This window comes from Microtus oregoni, unplaced genomic scaffold (genome assembly GCF_018167655.1).
Source record: "Microtus oregoni isolate MIOR12 unplaced genomic scaffold, Mior012 000011F_ref0000422, whole genome shotgun sequence".
Classification (NCBI taxonomy): Eukaryota; Metazoa; Chordata; class Mammalia; order Rodentia; family Cricetidae; genus Microtus; species Microtus oregoni.
Window position 1 is genome coordinate 12,612,297 of NW_024543070.1, and position 14,872 is coordinate 12,627,168.

Consider the following 14,872-nt stretch of genomic DNA (forward strand, 5'->3'; position numbering starts at 1 on the left):
ACAAGAAGCTTACAGAATACCAAATAGACTGGATCAAAAAAAAATACCCTGACCACATAATAGTCAAAACACTAAACATGCAAAATAAAGGAAGAATATTAAGAGCTGCAAAGGAAAAGGCCAAGTAACATATAATGCAGACCTATCAGAATTACACCTGACTTCTCAATGGAAACAATGAAAGTCAGAAGGTCCTGGTCAAGCATTATGCAGACATTAAGAGACCATGAATGCCTGTCCAGACTACTATATCCATCAATCACCATAGATGGACAAGAAGATATTCCATGACAAAACCATTTAATCAATACCTAGCCACAAACCCAGCCCTACACAAAGTACTAGAAGGAAAACTCCAACCCAAGGAAGTTGGCTACATCCACAAAAATACAGACAATAGATGATCTCACACCAGCAATTCCCAAAGAAGGAAAAACCACACACAATGTCATTACCAACAACGAAAACAAAAATAACAGGAACTAGCAATAACTGGCCATTAATTTCACTTAATATAAATGGACTCAACTCACCTATAAAAAGGTACAGGCTAAACAGATTAGATACGAAAACAAAATTGATTCTTCTGCTGCATACAAGAAACACAATTCAACCTTGGGCAGTAGAGGAGAGAGTGCCTGAACTGGCCTTGCCCAATAGTCAGACTGAGAGAAACAATTAATAAATGGGACCTCCTGAAACTGAGACGCTTCTGTAAAACTAAGGACACAGTCAACAAGACAAAACAGCAGCTTACAGAATGGGAAAAGATCTTCACTAACCCCACATCAGACAGAGGTCTGATCTCCAAAATATACAAAGAACTCAAGAAATTGGTCATCAAAAGAACAAATAGTCCAATAAAAAATGTGGTACAGATCTAAACAGAGAACTCTCAACAGAGGAATCTAAAATGACTTAAAGACACTTAAGAAAATGCTCAACATCCTTAGCCATCAGAGAAATTCAAATCAAAACAACTCTGAGATTCCATCTTACACCTGTCAGAATGGCCAATATCAAAAACACTGATGAAAACTTACGCTTGCGAGGATGTGGGGTAAATGGAACAGTCCTCCATTACTGGTGGGAGTGCAAACTGGTGCAGCTGCTTTGGATATCAATATGGTGATTTCTTACAAAATTAGGAAACACTTTCCTCAAGACCCATCAATACCACTTTTTTGGGTATATACCCAAAGGATGCTCAATCATACCACAAAGACATATGCTCAACTATGTTCATAGCAGCATTGTTTGTCATAGCCAGAACCTGAAAACAAACTAAGTGCTCCTCGATCAAAGAATGGATAAGAAAAATGTGGTATATTTACACAGTGGAGTACTACACAGCAGAAAAACAATGACATCTTGAAATTTGTTGGGAAATGGATGAATCCAGAAAACATCAAATTGAGTGAGGTAACCCAGACCCAGAAAGACAAATATCACTCATAACTGGCTTTTAGACATAAAGCAAACAAATCACAATCCCAAAGAACCTAGACAACAATGAGTACCGTAAGAGAGACATGTGTGGATCTAATCTACATGGGAAGTAGAAAAAAACAAGGTCTCTTGAGTAAATTGTGAACATGGGAATGGATAGAAGGGGAGGAGAGATGAAAGGAGGGGAGCAGAGAAATATATATATATATATATATATATATATATATATATACACAATAAAAATAGCACCCCTCCCGCAAAGAGTGATCATTTCTTAATTTTTTAATTTTTTTTTGGTTTTTAATTTTATACACAAATACATTATAATTTTGATATAATTCACTACCAACTCCTCTCACTTCTCTCTTTCTCTTTCAACTTCATATTGTCATCATAATTGTGTGTGTACACACACATACACACACACACACACACACACCCTACTGTGTCCAATTAGTGTTGCCCATATGCAATTGGGTGTGTGACTGGCCACTTAGGCATGGACAACCTGTCACGGGGCTTGTCCATGAAGAAAACTGATTTCTTTCTCAGAAGCTGTGCATTGCCACTAGCTTGTCAACTAGTGCTGGTAGGGGTGGGGCCTAATGAGCCCTTTCTGGCCTGGCCCGTGCTGGAATGCCAACTGGTGTGGGCTGCTGTAGGTTTTGTGTAGGCAGTCCTTACTGTTGAGGGTTCACGGGTGCAAATCTTCACTATGTCCAGAGGACAACAGTCCTGCCTGTCCTCTGCTCTGGCAATCTTTCTGCCCATCTTCTTGGGTATTTCCCAGGCCTTGGGACAGGGCTTGTATTATTGATGTTCCATGTACGATGGAAACTCCAAACTTTGGGTTCTCTACACCTTGCCAGTTGTTCTTTGCGGTAGCCTCCTTCTCCTGCAGACATTTCTTTGGTAGGGGATGAGAGCTGCACTAATCTATGGCTGTAGGAAGTAAGTGTTTGGAAGGCAATTGGAAACTATCAGTTTAGCTTGGTGTCAGTAGCTTCATGTATCATGAAGTGAATATTCTTTCATTGAAGTGATTGCTGTTTATTCTGTATAAACTGTACCATAGTTAGGTCAACCTTAAATAGAATCTTTTGTTTTAACAGGTAATTACTCAATTTTTATGGATATTATTTTGTGTTAATTATAAATGGTAATTGTGCTGCTGAAAGTGTCTATAATTACATATCCAAATGCAAAGTGATATGAAAGATGAGTGTTTTTGACAATTGAGAGTAAAAGATGTATTGTGATTATATCGATGCCCCACAACCCTTCCCTTTCCCTCTCCCACTGTAAGGGCATCTTCTTCCCAATGAATGTCCCTCTTACCCTCAAGGCTTGCTTTATTTTATTTTATGCAGATAACCATAGAGATGAATTGTGTGTGTGTGTTTTATAACTCTTTTCTTTCCTTTTTTCCCCCAGGACAGAGTTTATTCAAAGAGGCAGAATCTCAATCACGGGGGCTGGGTTTCTCAACTGTATTTTGGAAACTTTCGCTAGTGCATTCTTAAGACAGGGAGCCCAGAAGGTAAGCTTGGTTCAACTTTGAACTCATATTAATTTTAAGAAAACATGGAGAAATCAGTTGGGTATTGAATAGGACACAGTAGAAGAATGTCATGAACAGATATGATAAAAAAGGGGAGTTAATGAATAAATGTACCCACAAAATTTCTCTTAATAATTGCTATTTAAGTCCAAAGTTTAACCAGGTTAAGTCAGTCTGAATACATTCTAAGGAGTGCTGACCTAGGCTGTTGAGATTAAGCATGTGTTATTGGCCTGGCTGGGGGGCGGTGTTCTGTCATGGATCCAGACTGGTTTAGCATAGGCTGGAAGGAAGTCATTGAACTCCTAGGTCTAATGTCACTTTTCCTCATGGAGACATTATTGTGCTTGTTTTTCTGCTAGAGCACAATGTGTGCATTTATTAAAAAAAAAAAAAAGAAAATAAAGTAAAAGAAAAATAACACCACCAGACTCCTATCTACAAAATTGCAATCTCAAAGTAATGCCCCTGGTGAGAAAATTAATTTTATCACTGTGTCTCTGACTGAGTTGACTCCTTGTTCATCTATTAAATCCTCTATTAGAAAAGCCGTAATAATAATAATTAAGTATAATTGTTTAGCACACAAGTCTATTCATCAAAAGGATGGAGCCCCTTTTGGGAGAGATAATATTTAAATGTTGAGTTGAGGTTTCTTATTATTAGACTGACTACACAGAGTCATTTGTAAAATAAAATAAAATTCTATCCGATGGTCCCTGTGAAAACACACATCAGGCTGTATTCATCCTGGATGTTGTGGCTTGCCTTGCTTTAGACAAAAACATGTTGTCCATTCACCTGAGTGACTTTGTATTTTACCTGTCATCAATCTGAACCTGTTAATAGTTGTTAATCATATATGGATCCTGATACATATATATATATGTATATATATATAGTTTAGTGGGCTGTGAATCTCCACTGTCCAGGTGTCTATGTTGAATACAGTTCTAGCCAATGGAAAGACTGACTGCATCTCTCTCTCTCTCTCTCTCTGTCAGCCAAATGACTGTCTATTTCTTCCTTTTCTAATGTTTCTGGAAGGAGAGGCCCTTGTTTGCAAACAGGTCAAACAGCACTTGTACAGTTGAATGGCGGCTGTCCAAACAGGATCCTCTTCTCTGCCATGGGCATGGAGACCAGGGCTGAGGTCACTTCTCAGATAAAGGGCTTGCGGGAAAATATTTCCTACCATGTTCTCAGTAGACTCTGTACTCTGTACCCTACTGGGGGAGAGAGAGAGAGAGAGAGAGAGAGAGAGAGAGAGAGAGAGAGAGAGAAACACAGAGAGAGAGAGAGCGAGTGCTTTGTCATCATCTTCCTTTAATCTCTCCCTTCTTTACCTTCCATGCCCCCCAAAAGAGGATGTTAGGTGTCTTCCTCTTTCTTTCACTGAACCTGAAGCTTAAGTGCTGGTCAGCAAGACCCAGCCATCCTCCTGTCTTCCACCCCTACCAAGTTTAGGTCACAGGTGAGGGAGTATGCATGTGTGCGCATGTATGTACATGTATGTTTTTGTGTGTGTGTGGCCAGCTTTTTATGTGGATGCTGGTATCTGAACTCAGGTTCTCATGCTTGCAGAGCAAATACTCACTGAGCCTTCTCTTCAGACCCAGCTTTTAGTCTTGGTCCTGATTCCTCCCTAGCCTGTGATGCTCTGGACAGGGCCTCGTATGTGTATGTGGAAGTGAATGGGCACAAAGTAAAACACAGAGGGGAGCATGGTTGACTTCTTCTGAATATTCACAGGAGCAAAACCAACTAAACCAGGTGACGAATGTTTCAAACCGATTAACCCTTTATTGTTCTTGATTATGTTCAGAAATAAGAGAATGCATTTTACCCGCTAGCTTTTCCAACTTTGCTTTCTGAAGAAGCTAAGTTTAATTAGCTTTTTGATTTTAGAAGACATCCATACTTAAGTATCTTTCACATCTTACTCATGTGATGCTGTTTTGTAGGACGAGCCTGCCTTCCTAGTAAACCTCCCCGCTGAGTTGGCATAACTGGTTTCTGCCCAAGTGGATGTGTGGTTTTTAGGTGGCTGCATTTTCAGTTTTGGGCTTTATCCTTGAGGCTGTTCAGTGGTGTCAAAAGTGGGACCTGACAGCTATTATTTACCTCTCATAAAAGCAAAATTAGACACTCAAACTTTCTATCTATGTTTGTAAATTAAACTCAGTCTGTCGATATGAAGCTGTAGGTGAGGTTACTTGTTTTTCTGGGCCTCCAGGGGCTTGTTCAATTGCATTTTTTCCCTTTTTCTTTTCTAATCTAGTGCAGGCTACAATTGGGGCCCTTATGGACACACACGCTGACTTTCACATACCAGTCGGAAGCTGCCTTCTTCTTGGATTAGATGGAATGGTTATAAATGTTATTGATTTCCCTTGGGTGCCAAGCCCCAGGCATGCCCCTGCGGTAGGACAGGTTGTACATAGGCAGGCTGCTGTGCACACCCCCATCACTTTTGTGACCTGGCAGCAGTCCCTCTGCCCAAGTTTGTTCATCCGCCAAAGAGGGATTTTATGCATTCCTAGAAATATGAGTGAACACTATGAGGATTTTAACATTGAAATCCTCAGGTCACATATAAACACATGTTCCCTTTGCTTCTAAGTGTTAGGAACATCACAACCACATGTTTCTCTGTCCTGCTTTCTTGTTATCATTACACATCTCCCAAGCCGCGTGAGCATATATAGTGCACATCACTACATTTGAAGCTTTATTCAACTCTACAAGCGTCTTTTGATGAGCTGTGTGCTGGACGTCGGGGAGAGTGCTGGAGACACACAGAAATGAGGCATAACTCACAGGATGGAGGCCGCCTTGTGCAGCTTCAGTTTGGGGACCTGTGGCTGAGGGTGGATAGCATGGCAGACAATGGTTAACATCTGCCAATGCTGGGGATGGATGAAGTCTGGCTTTGGGCTTAGGCTCGGCACTCTGAGACTAAGGAGGGGACTAGTCAGCAGCTTGTGAGCATGACAGTTGTAGATGACATGCCCTGGGCCTCACATGCGTGCCCTTGTCTGCTTCCCTGAGCAGCTCAGCGAGATGGGAGCTGCTGTTCTCCTTTCATTTGTACAGGGAAACTGAGGTCCCAAGAGGCAGAACAGTTTTCTCAAGGTTACTAAATTAGAAAGTGGGACAATTGGAGTGTGATCCAAACCTTGTCTGACCCCAGAGTGGACTCTTGGTCTCTGACTCTTACGGGCCCACCTATAATCTCTGCACCTAAGCCATGTGCGTGTTGGGGAGAAGGTGTATGTGCTTAGAATTGTTCTCAGCCAGTGAGCACTAGAGACATGGCATGTTCCTCAGTTTGAGGGGCATCACACAGATGTGTAGTTGAATCTGAGCACAGCTCATTGGCACACAGAATCAGAGGTTCATGTTGTTTTCATGTGCCAAGTTGGGGTAATTTGTTACACAGCAATAAATAACCAATAGAGTGAGTTTGAAAAAAAAAAAGTCATGCAGCCAGATATAGCCAGGTCTTTTCTTTTTTCCTACATAGCCCTGACTATCTCGGAACTCACTATGTGGACCAGGTTGACCTTGAATTTACAGAGTTCCACCTGTAGTGCTGGGATTAAAAAAAAAGTGTGCAGCACCAAACCCACCCTAACCTGGGTTTTTCAAATGTCCTTTTAGATCACATGTGTTAGACTAAATCTTTTTTGACAGTAGGGAGTTATTATCCATTTTAAAACAGGACTTTTCAAAAAAAAAATCAAACTAACAACCTCACATCCTAAAGTGACATGTTCACATGTTCAGATTTTTAGATATAGCATGCCCAAGCCAGACTTTTAAAAGCATGTTCAAATAGTTTGACTTGCTCACAGTTGTCTCTGTAGCAAATATTTCACACGCTGTTGAATTCCACTTCTGCTTCAGCTTTCTGATCAGCGTGATGAGAATAACGATGGCACTAATAACGGCGCCTTCCACGAGAGTGGTTGAGATAACAAATTATTTTATCACACATCGAAAATGTATTTCACAAACTAAAAGAAGGAGCACGTCTGTGGGACTGTATAATGAGAACTCTGCATTCCTCGGCATTTGTAGTCGTCCCTAACCGCAGAGACAAACTGGCTAAAAAAAGAACAATGCATGGCAAGATTGTTGTCGCCCATATTATCGTCCAAGCCCATGCAAAGAGGAGAAAAGTGAATTCTGGCCTCTAAAGAAACCAAATGGGAGCAGCTCACCCTACAGTTGTGATTTAGGTTTCCCTTTCTGTCCTGGGATGCTTTGGAAGTGAACGTGGGGTGGAGGAGCTGGTAAGAACGTTGCAGAGATGGAAGGATCGTGTTCATTGTGGTATAAGGTGCCCTTTCTCAATGGAGTGGTGCCAGCAAGAGAAAGAAGTGGGTATTGGAAGCCAAATGTATTCTCCGTATGTAAATTAAAGTCATAATAGATCCTCGGTTTGTTTATGGCATCACAGTTTCATAATAAGGACAACAGTTAGAGGTGGGGTGAAGCAGCCAGTGTCTTCTGGACCAGTGGTCTAGTCCTGAATGATCGTCGTTGAGATGTATAACTTCCATGGTCAGGCAAGGACAGGAAAATTTCTAGAATTTTGAGCTGTGTCTTGGGTCCCATTCATTGCATTAATGAGAGTCTGTTTCTAATGTACATTATGGTAGTTAATAAGCCACCAATTTCACCAGTGAAAATTCAGTTTGAACATTCCTTATGCTAATTTCCTTTTAAGGATGAAGGTAATTGAAATTTCTAGAGAGAGATTGCTGATTAGAATACTCGCAACAACCGCTGGAGTGTGAAGCGGCACTGGCTGTCCTTAGCATGCGACACGTACGTGCCGTAGTACTTACTACCTTGTGTACGCTGAAGGGCTTTGAAGCAAATCATAGACACTCGTCACCATACACAAGTATCAATTCCTGAACTAAAGGAGTGGGCTGAGCTTTTCAAAGACTTTTTAGTATGACATGGGATTCTGGCCACATGCTCAACATAGCGAGTGAAGCCTTACAGAGAGGCTCATTGACCACTGGTCTGATAACCCAGACCCCCAGTTTCCATCCATTAAATGTGGGGATCATAGTTTTATTCTACGGGGATCTGAAAGGATTCAGGAAGTCTGTGAGCATGCTTGACGTCTATTAAATTTCAATAGTTACTAGTATTAAAAGATGTTTTCTGACAAGTATAGTTATAGGTAAATAAGTGATACACATGTATATGTAGCGATTCTTTTTCTGTCCTGCCAGCCAGCTCCCAAATAATGACACAGAGACTTATTATTAATTATGAAAGCTCAGCCTTAGCTTAGGCTTGACCCATTCACTCTTATCCTTAATTTAACCTATATTTTTATTAATCTTTGTTTTACCATGTGGTGCTACCTCTCTTTCATCTTGTTCTCCCTGTTCCCACTCTTCTGGCATCTCCCTCATGCACCTAGACTCCTCCTCCTACTTCCTCTCTCTTCCCAGAAATCCCACCTGCCTAGCTATTGGCCATTCGGCTTTTTATTACATCAGTCGCAGCAATAAACCTTCACACAGTGTACACATATCTCACAACATATATATGCATGAGTGTGGAGGACAGAGGAAAACCTTTGGTATTACACCTCAGACATTATTCACCTTGTTTGTTGACATAGCATCTGGGTCCTGGGGCTCACTGGGCAGGCTAGACTGTCAAGCCAGTGAATGGCAGGGCTATCCACCTGTCTGTGACTCCTCAGCACAGGGATTACCAGTGTACACCACAATGCCTGGTTTTGTACTTCTATTCTGAAATTGGACTCTGGTACTAGCAAAACAAGTGCTTTACCAGCTGAGTTAACTCCAGCCCTGCAAATACCCTTTGAAGTACATACTGGAGTAAGATTTTGGTTTTGGTTATTTTGTTTTGCTTTGTTGTGACAAGAATCTCTCTGTTGTTCTTCCTGATTGGTCCTGAACTTGCTATGTAGTGTCGCTGGCCTGAAATTCATCATCTTCTTGCCTGAGCTTCCAAGTGCAGGTTACAGGTGTGAGTCACCATCACCCACCTAGATGAGATTTCTTTTTTGCCTTTGGAAATCTTTTCACAGTTAACTGAGCTTGGCTCTGGGTGGTGTTGTTTTCCCATGTTGCTTAATTATTGGTTTGGGTTCCAGAACCCTGATTAGGTCAACGAGGAAAGGAGGAAATGACTTACAAATGGGTATGGGAAAGCTGGGATCGGGTGGTCTGGGCTCTGATGAAGCCACAGCACCCTGGGAACACAGTCTATCTATCGCATACAGTTTACAGGAAGGCAGAGCTATTACGTACAGATAAACAAGGCGGTGGGTTTATTATATATAGCCGAATGAGGAGGCGGATGTAGTTAATTTCTGTAGGGGAGAAGTCTCCAGGTCATAAACTTTCAGGAAGAGAATGCTAGGTGGGCATATTTTGCACTCAGACCTAAAGAAGGCTTTGCCATCTCTCTGAGCCTCACCCCAGGGAAGGCTTTGCCATTCGCCTGGGTCTGAAACATTGAAGTCTTTGTTATGACTGTGCCTCCCCCCCCCCCGCCATGTCAAACACTGGCTGTTCACTCAGAATCCCTACATCCTTTCTTTTGTGTGTACGTGTGTGTACGTGTGTGTGTGTGTGTGTGTGTGTGTGTGTGTGCTATTTTGGATCAAGCTTAGGGCCTTGTCCATGCTCAGTAAACACTCTTCCAGTTGAGCTATGTTCCCAGTCTCAAATAAGACTTTAGCTATACAATGGTAAAGGAAAAGTTCGTGCTGTTTCTTTCAAAACATTTTCATCATCTTCTTAAATTATAAATATTTTGTTAAAGCACAGTGAAATAGAGCTACCATTCTAATAAGGTATTCCCCTTTAACATGTTGTTGTAGCTCTTTCTGGGTGTCTCTGTGTGTTTCTGTATGTATAGACAAGTCGTTTTCATATTTAAAAAAGTTGAAATCAGCCCAATATTTTCATTTATGGACATATTGTCAACAGTTTTTTGTCATTACATATTTCTATATATTTTTTTGATTTTTAAATATTTATTTATTTATTTATTATGTATACAATATTCTGTGTGTATGCCTGAAGGCCAGAAGAGGGCGCCAGACCTCTTTACAGGTGGTTGTGAGCCACCATGTGGTTGCTGGGAATTGAACTCAGGACCTTTGGAAGAGCAGGCAATGCTCTTAACCACTGAGCCATCTCTCCAGCCCTGTTTTTTGATTTTTAAGATACGTTTTTACAAATAGCCCAAGCTACCTCAAACTCTACATAGCTCATGCTGAAGTTGAGCTTTAGGTCCCTGCCTTTGCCTCCCAATTACAGGTGTGGAGTAGACAGTACATATTCCTTGAAAGCTTGACAGTTTGCATAATATCCTTTTTATATAACAACTTTTATTATTAGTTTCTTTTTTTCCACTATTGGAAATAGTGTTGCGTCAAATCCCAGCGTATAAAAACTTCTGTACATGTCTGATTGCTTCTTGGGTTAAGACCTTCTGTGTGTATTATCAAGTTCTTTTCCAAAATAATTCTGCCCGCTTATAGCTTCTCCTACCAGTTCAGTATTGTGCTTGTCTAAATTGAATGACTTGGTGTCTTAGAACTGTCGGGCTGATTATTTTTAGCTCATAGAATTTTGAAGCAGAAGCAAAAGCAGCTCCAACCCTTTGATTATCCACTCTGGAAATGATAACAGTTACTGATTCTGCCATTTTCACATCGTTTGGCCTCAGTTCCCCCCTGGGCTTTTATGTTGTGCGATGTTGATGTGGGTGTTGTGTGAATGCTGAGTTCCTTAACTGAGAACGGTGTGTCCTATGAATACACTCGCATAGGTTGTCACAACTCTAAAAAGGTGGATATTTTAAAGTCAGTACTCCCAAGAGAGAGGAACAGAGCAAGAAAAAGTGTTGTTCGGCAGCATCCAAGTTACGGGCATGACATGAGGACGTCTGTGTGTAACATGCAGACTGAGGACTGCGGGCTTCCATTTCCTGCTTTCCCATGTGCATTCTTTTAAGATTCTTTATGTGACTTGAACCACTTGAAAGGCCAGATGAAATATGTTCTCATATGCTCCAGTTCTGGAAGCCTCTTCCAGCTCTTATTTATGTCTGGTGATAATGCTTTTGAATCCCACTCGAGTGCTCAACTAGACCTATTCAGGTCATAGTTAGGTCACTTGATGCCATGAGAATACCAAGGATGCTACTTCTTAACTACTTCCTTCTCGATAGGTCTTTCTTCTTGAATGCTTCCCTCTTCGCTCTCTGCTTATTCTGTTGTCACTAGAATCTTAGTCTCCTATAACACAGTCTTCTGCAGAAGACATCTCAGACTCAGAGGTCTATGAGTCATTATGAGTCATACTGTTTTTTTTTTTTTTTTTTTTTTTTTTTGTGTGTGTGTGTGTGTGTGTTTTGCCTTGACTGTGAGACCTAGTAATCCCAAATCCCTGGGTGGCTCATTTGAATTCATCTGTTTGTAATGGGCTTTGCTCAGCGCTGTAGCTTTTGAGAACTCTTAAGTCAGTCAGCTGAAATTCTGGAAGTGTTTTCTCCAAACAAGGTGAAATCTGGGAACTCAACTTGTCTGAAAGGTTAGGAGTGGTTTCCTGAGGTTCGGATATGTGTGGGGTCATTGTGTGGTGGTAGGAGAGACCATGTCTACATGGTGTGGCAATGAGTTTCTGATCTGGCCAGGAGGTCGGAAACCCAGAACCTATTTTGTCCAAACTCTGATAACCATGTTGTTCATTCTGGTTGCTCTGATCTAAACTATCATTTTTTTTTTTTTGTAAAATCAGATTGAATTAAGTCATTTTGAATTCTAAAATTATATGGATTTTTCATTCTCTCCTAGTTCCCCTTATCTCTAAATAACATTTTTCTGTCTTGTTAGTCTTTACCCATGCATAATAATAAATATTTTTAGTTACATAGAGATTAAAGAGCATCAGATGTAATTCATTTAAAAGGTAGATGGTTACGTGTAGCGGAGACAACAGAATATTAAAAATATGATACATGCTAATAAAACACTGGTTAATGGGAGAGGCTGTGAGCTTGCAGTAGGGTTTTTATAATTTTGTATCACAGTCCTGTTCATATGAGGCAAGCCGCATATTATAAAACTCGTAACTCTTTGAATTGAAATCTTGGTCCCAGTAATAGAGCAGGATGACTTATTTTTGATCTATACCTCCCATAAATACAATTTAGAAGCTCTAAGGGAGACCAGATAGAATAAAGATAGCAGCTGTAATCAGCGATTGCACACTGGTCCAAACACTTCATAATTTCCCAAACATTTATCCTCCCAGTAGCCTGGAAAAGAGGGCACAGTTATTCTTATCTTCCCCTCTTACAGCTGTGGACATGGTGGCATACAATACTGGAACTTGAATCAAGGCTGTGTGATTTTGGAGCCCACTCTCTTTGTGCCCAATGTGAAGACAAAAGTCCAGGTGAGGAGATAAGGCAAGAGAATGGCCCAACTCCGAGAGCATCTGGTGTAACTATGACCTTGAAGCAGACATTTGTAGATAGTAGTGGAAGTGTCCTTGCCTTCTTAGCTCTTACCGTGACACTCTTTTTTTTCTAGTGTTCTTTTGTTTCACTCAGCCGGGCACTAGGACATTCGGGAGCTCAATTCTTGCCATTGTCCTGGATCAAATCTCCCACCAAAGTTTCCCCAGCTCGTTCTCTCTGTTTGTTGCACAAGACTCAAATACAGAAAGGCAGAGGAAACAGGAGTTTGTGGCCACCATAAATCTTTACCTACTCCATATAAACCTGAGGCAGGCATAGAACTTAAAGCTGAAACGGGCTGTACCAAGAGGCAACAACAACAAAAAGAAATAAAAAAAGAAATAAAAAAGGGACAAAAGGAAAGAAAGACAGAGAACAGGGACGGTGCATGCACACTGTGCAGACTGAGTGCTTTTGCGGTCAGATTTGCTGTGGATCAAAAAGACCACTTTTAAGTTCCAGCTTTTCCTCAGCTAGACTCTTTGCACTAAATTAAGGCTCCTCAGTTTGACCCAAAAGACCAGAAAATCCCACCAGTCATCTGAGCTTGGGAGTTAAATTCAGAAGTGTAGGAATGGCTACTTGGATTGGAAAGGTGACTCCATTTCTTACCGGTAGTCCTGATAGTCCATCTGCAATGATGTGCTTGCACCCAGGGCCATGATGATTCAAAGTCCCCTGGGTTCCCTGATGTGGGGACTTGTTCCTTTGGGTCTTCTGCCTCTTTGGGGGTGATTTCTTATCTCTGCTCTGTGGTAGAAGTTAATCTTCTGCTGCTGGACCCCTTTTGTCGGGCCTACTTTTGGGGGGACCTCGGTAGTGGTGAAGTGAAAGAGGTTTGGGTGTCTGCCTGCTTCAGGGAAAAGGGGTATGTGTTTAGGGACCCTGAGTTTGTTGGAGTGATATCTTTTTGCCACCTTCAAATACGTTTTCCCCACGTTCTTCCTCCCCTCTCCGTTTTCAATTCTTCTTGCTGTCTGGGATCTGTCATTTTACACATCGGTCCTCAGCTATCTTTCTTCCTTGGAGCTGTCATACACTGCTTTTATGTCCTCCCCTCCCTTCCGCCTTGAATCCCCTCTCCCTTCCGCTTACTCTTCATTTTCTCCCCTGTTCTTCCTGGATTTTGTTGTCGTCATTGCTTTGTTTTGAGACAGTGTCTTTGCATCCTAGGGGCCTGGAATTTAGGATGCCCTTGAACTCCTGCTGGTCCTCCTGCCTCAGTCTTCCCAGTGCTAGGATTACAAGCATGGACCATCACACCTGGTTCTCAACTTTTTTTTCCCTATTTTTCTCCAAATTTTCTGAGCAAAAGAAAATGGTGTCTTTTGCAGTTAATTAACTTTTTTTTTCACATTTATTCCCAGGTTAAATAGAGTTTAAAGGCTATAATAAATTTTTCTTGATCAGTGAGTTTTAGTGGGGTATAGCTTTTGTTTTTAAATATATTTACATTTGATGAAAACTTGACGGTTATCAGATAGTGGTGGTGCACAACTTTAAAGCCAGTACTTGGGGGGCAGACACAGGTGGATCTCTGAGTTCCAGGTCAGCTTTGTCTACAGAGTAAGTGCCAGGACAGCCAGGACTACACAGAGAAACCCTGTCACAAAAAACAAAAATAAAAACAAAAACACTTGGCTGTTTTTTCTTTATTAATCTCTAATCTTCTATACATATCTGAAATGGTTAAAATTTAAAATTATGATTGTTTCCTTCAAAAGGCTTTTAAAATCTTTTACATAATTTTTATGAGGCTTGTTTCAAAATGTTTCTGAAAAACTGGTATATGAATTGAATAACTAGTACATGTTTTAAATTGGGTTGTAGGGTTGTTTGTGACAACTCCCTGCCCAGGAGAGCTGAGTGACCTTGGACAAGCCATTAAAATCCATGTCTCATTTTCCTCATCTGTAGAGTGAAGACAGCATTGGTTCCCACTTCACAGAGTCCTTGGAAGGAATAAAGGAGTTATATAAAACAACACAGGTCAGGACTTGGCACAAAGCAAATGATCGGTTGTTGTGTTGTCATTATTTAAAAAGCAAAGTGCAAGGAAGTTAAAAGCAAAAACTTATTTTCCCCATTATAGTGTTGCAGACAGTGTTTAGTGGTTATAATGAGCCTGCCTTTGGAGTCAGCCTGACCTGGGTTTTAATCTGAGCCCTTCCTCATCTTGTAGCCCAACCTTTTCTCCGGGTGGCATTTGAATAATGCTGTCTGCCTCTTGAGCATGAGAATCACAGGCAAGTGTAATGAAGCATGTAAGATACCTTGGCATGCAGGAAACACACCATAAGTGATCTTTGTTATCTTTGCATTAAA

General features: G+C 41.1%; 1 protein-coding gene across 8 annotated transcripts in view; it reads left to right on the forward strand.

The window, feature by feature from the left end:
* LOC121453544 (PRELI domain-containing protein 2) overlaps positions 1 to 14,872 on the forward strand; it is a 72,016-nt gene that overhangs the window by 36,717 nt on the left and 20,427 nt on the right. For 5 of the 8 annotated variants that reach the window (XR_005975024.1, XR_005975025.1, XM_041660415.1 and 2 more), the window contains one exon: positions 2,884 to 2,989. Coding sequence is in view for 5 of the 8 variants with exons in the window: in XM_041660415.1 (XP_041516349.1) it covers positions 2,884 to 2,989 (106 nt within the window). In the remaining 3 variants the exon portion in view is untranslated. Of the gene's footprint in view, positions 1 to 2,883; positions 2,990 to 14,464; positions 14,537 to 14,872 lie in introns of all 8 variants that reach the window. The other 3 variants (XR_005975026.1, XM_041660410.1, XM_041660411.1) reach the window with 1 other exon arrangement.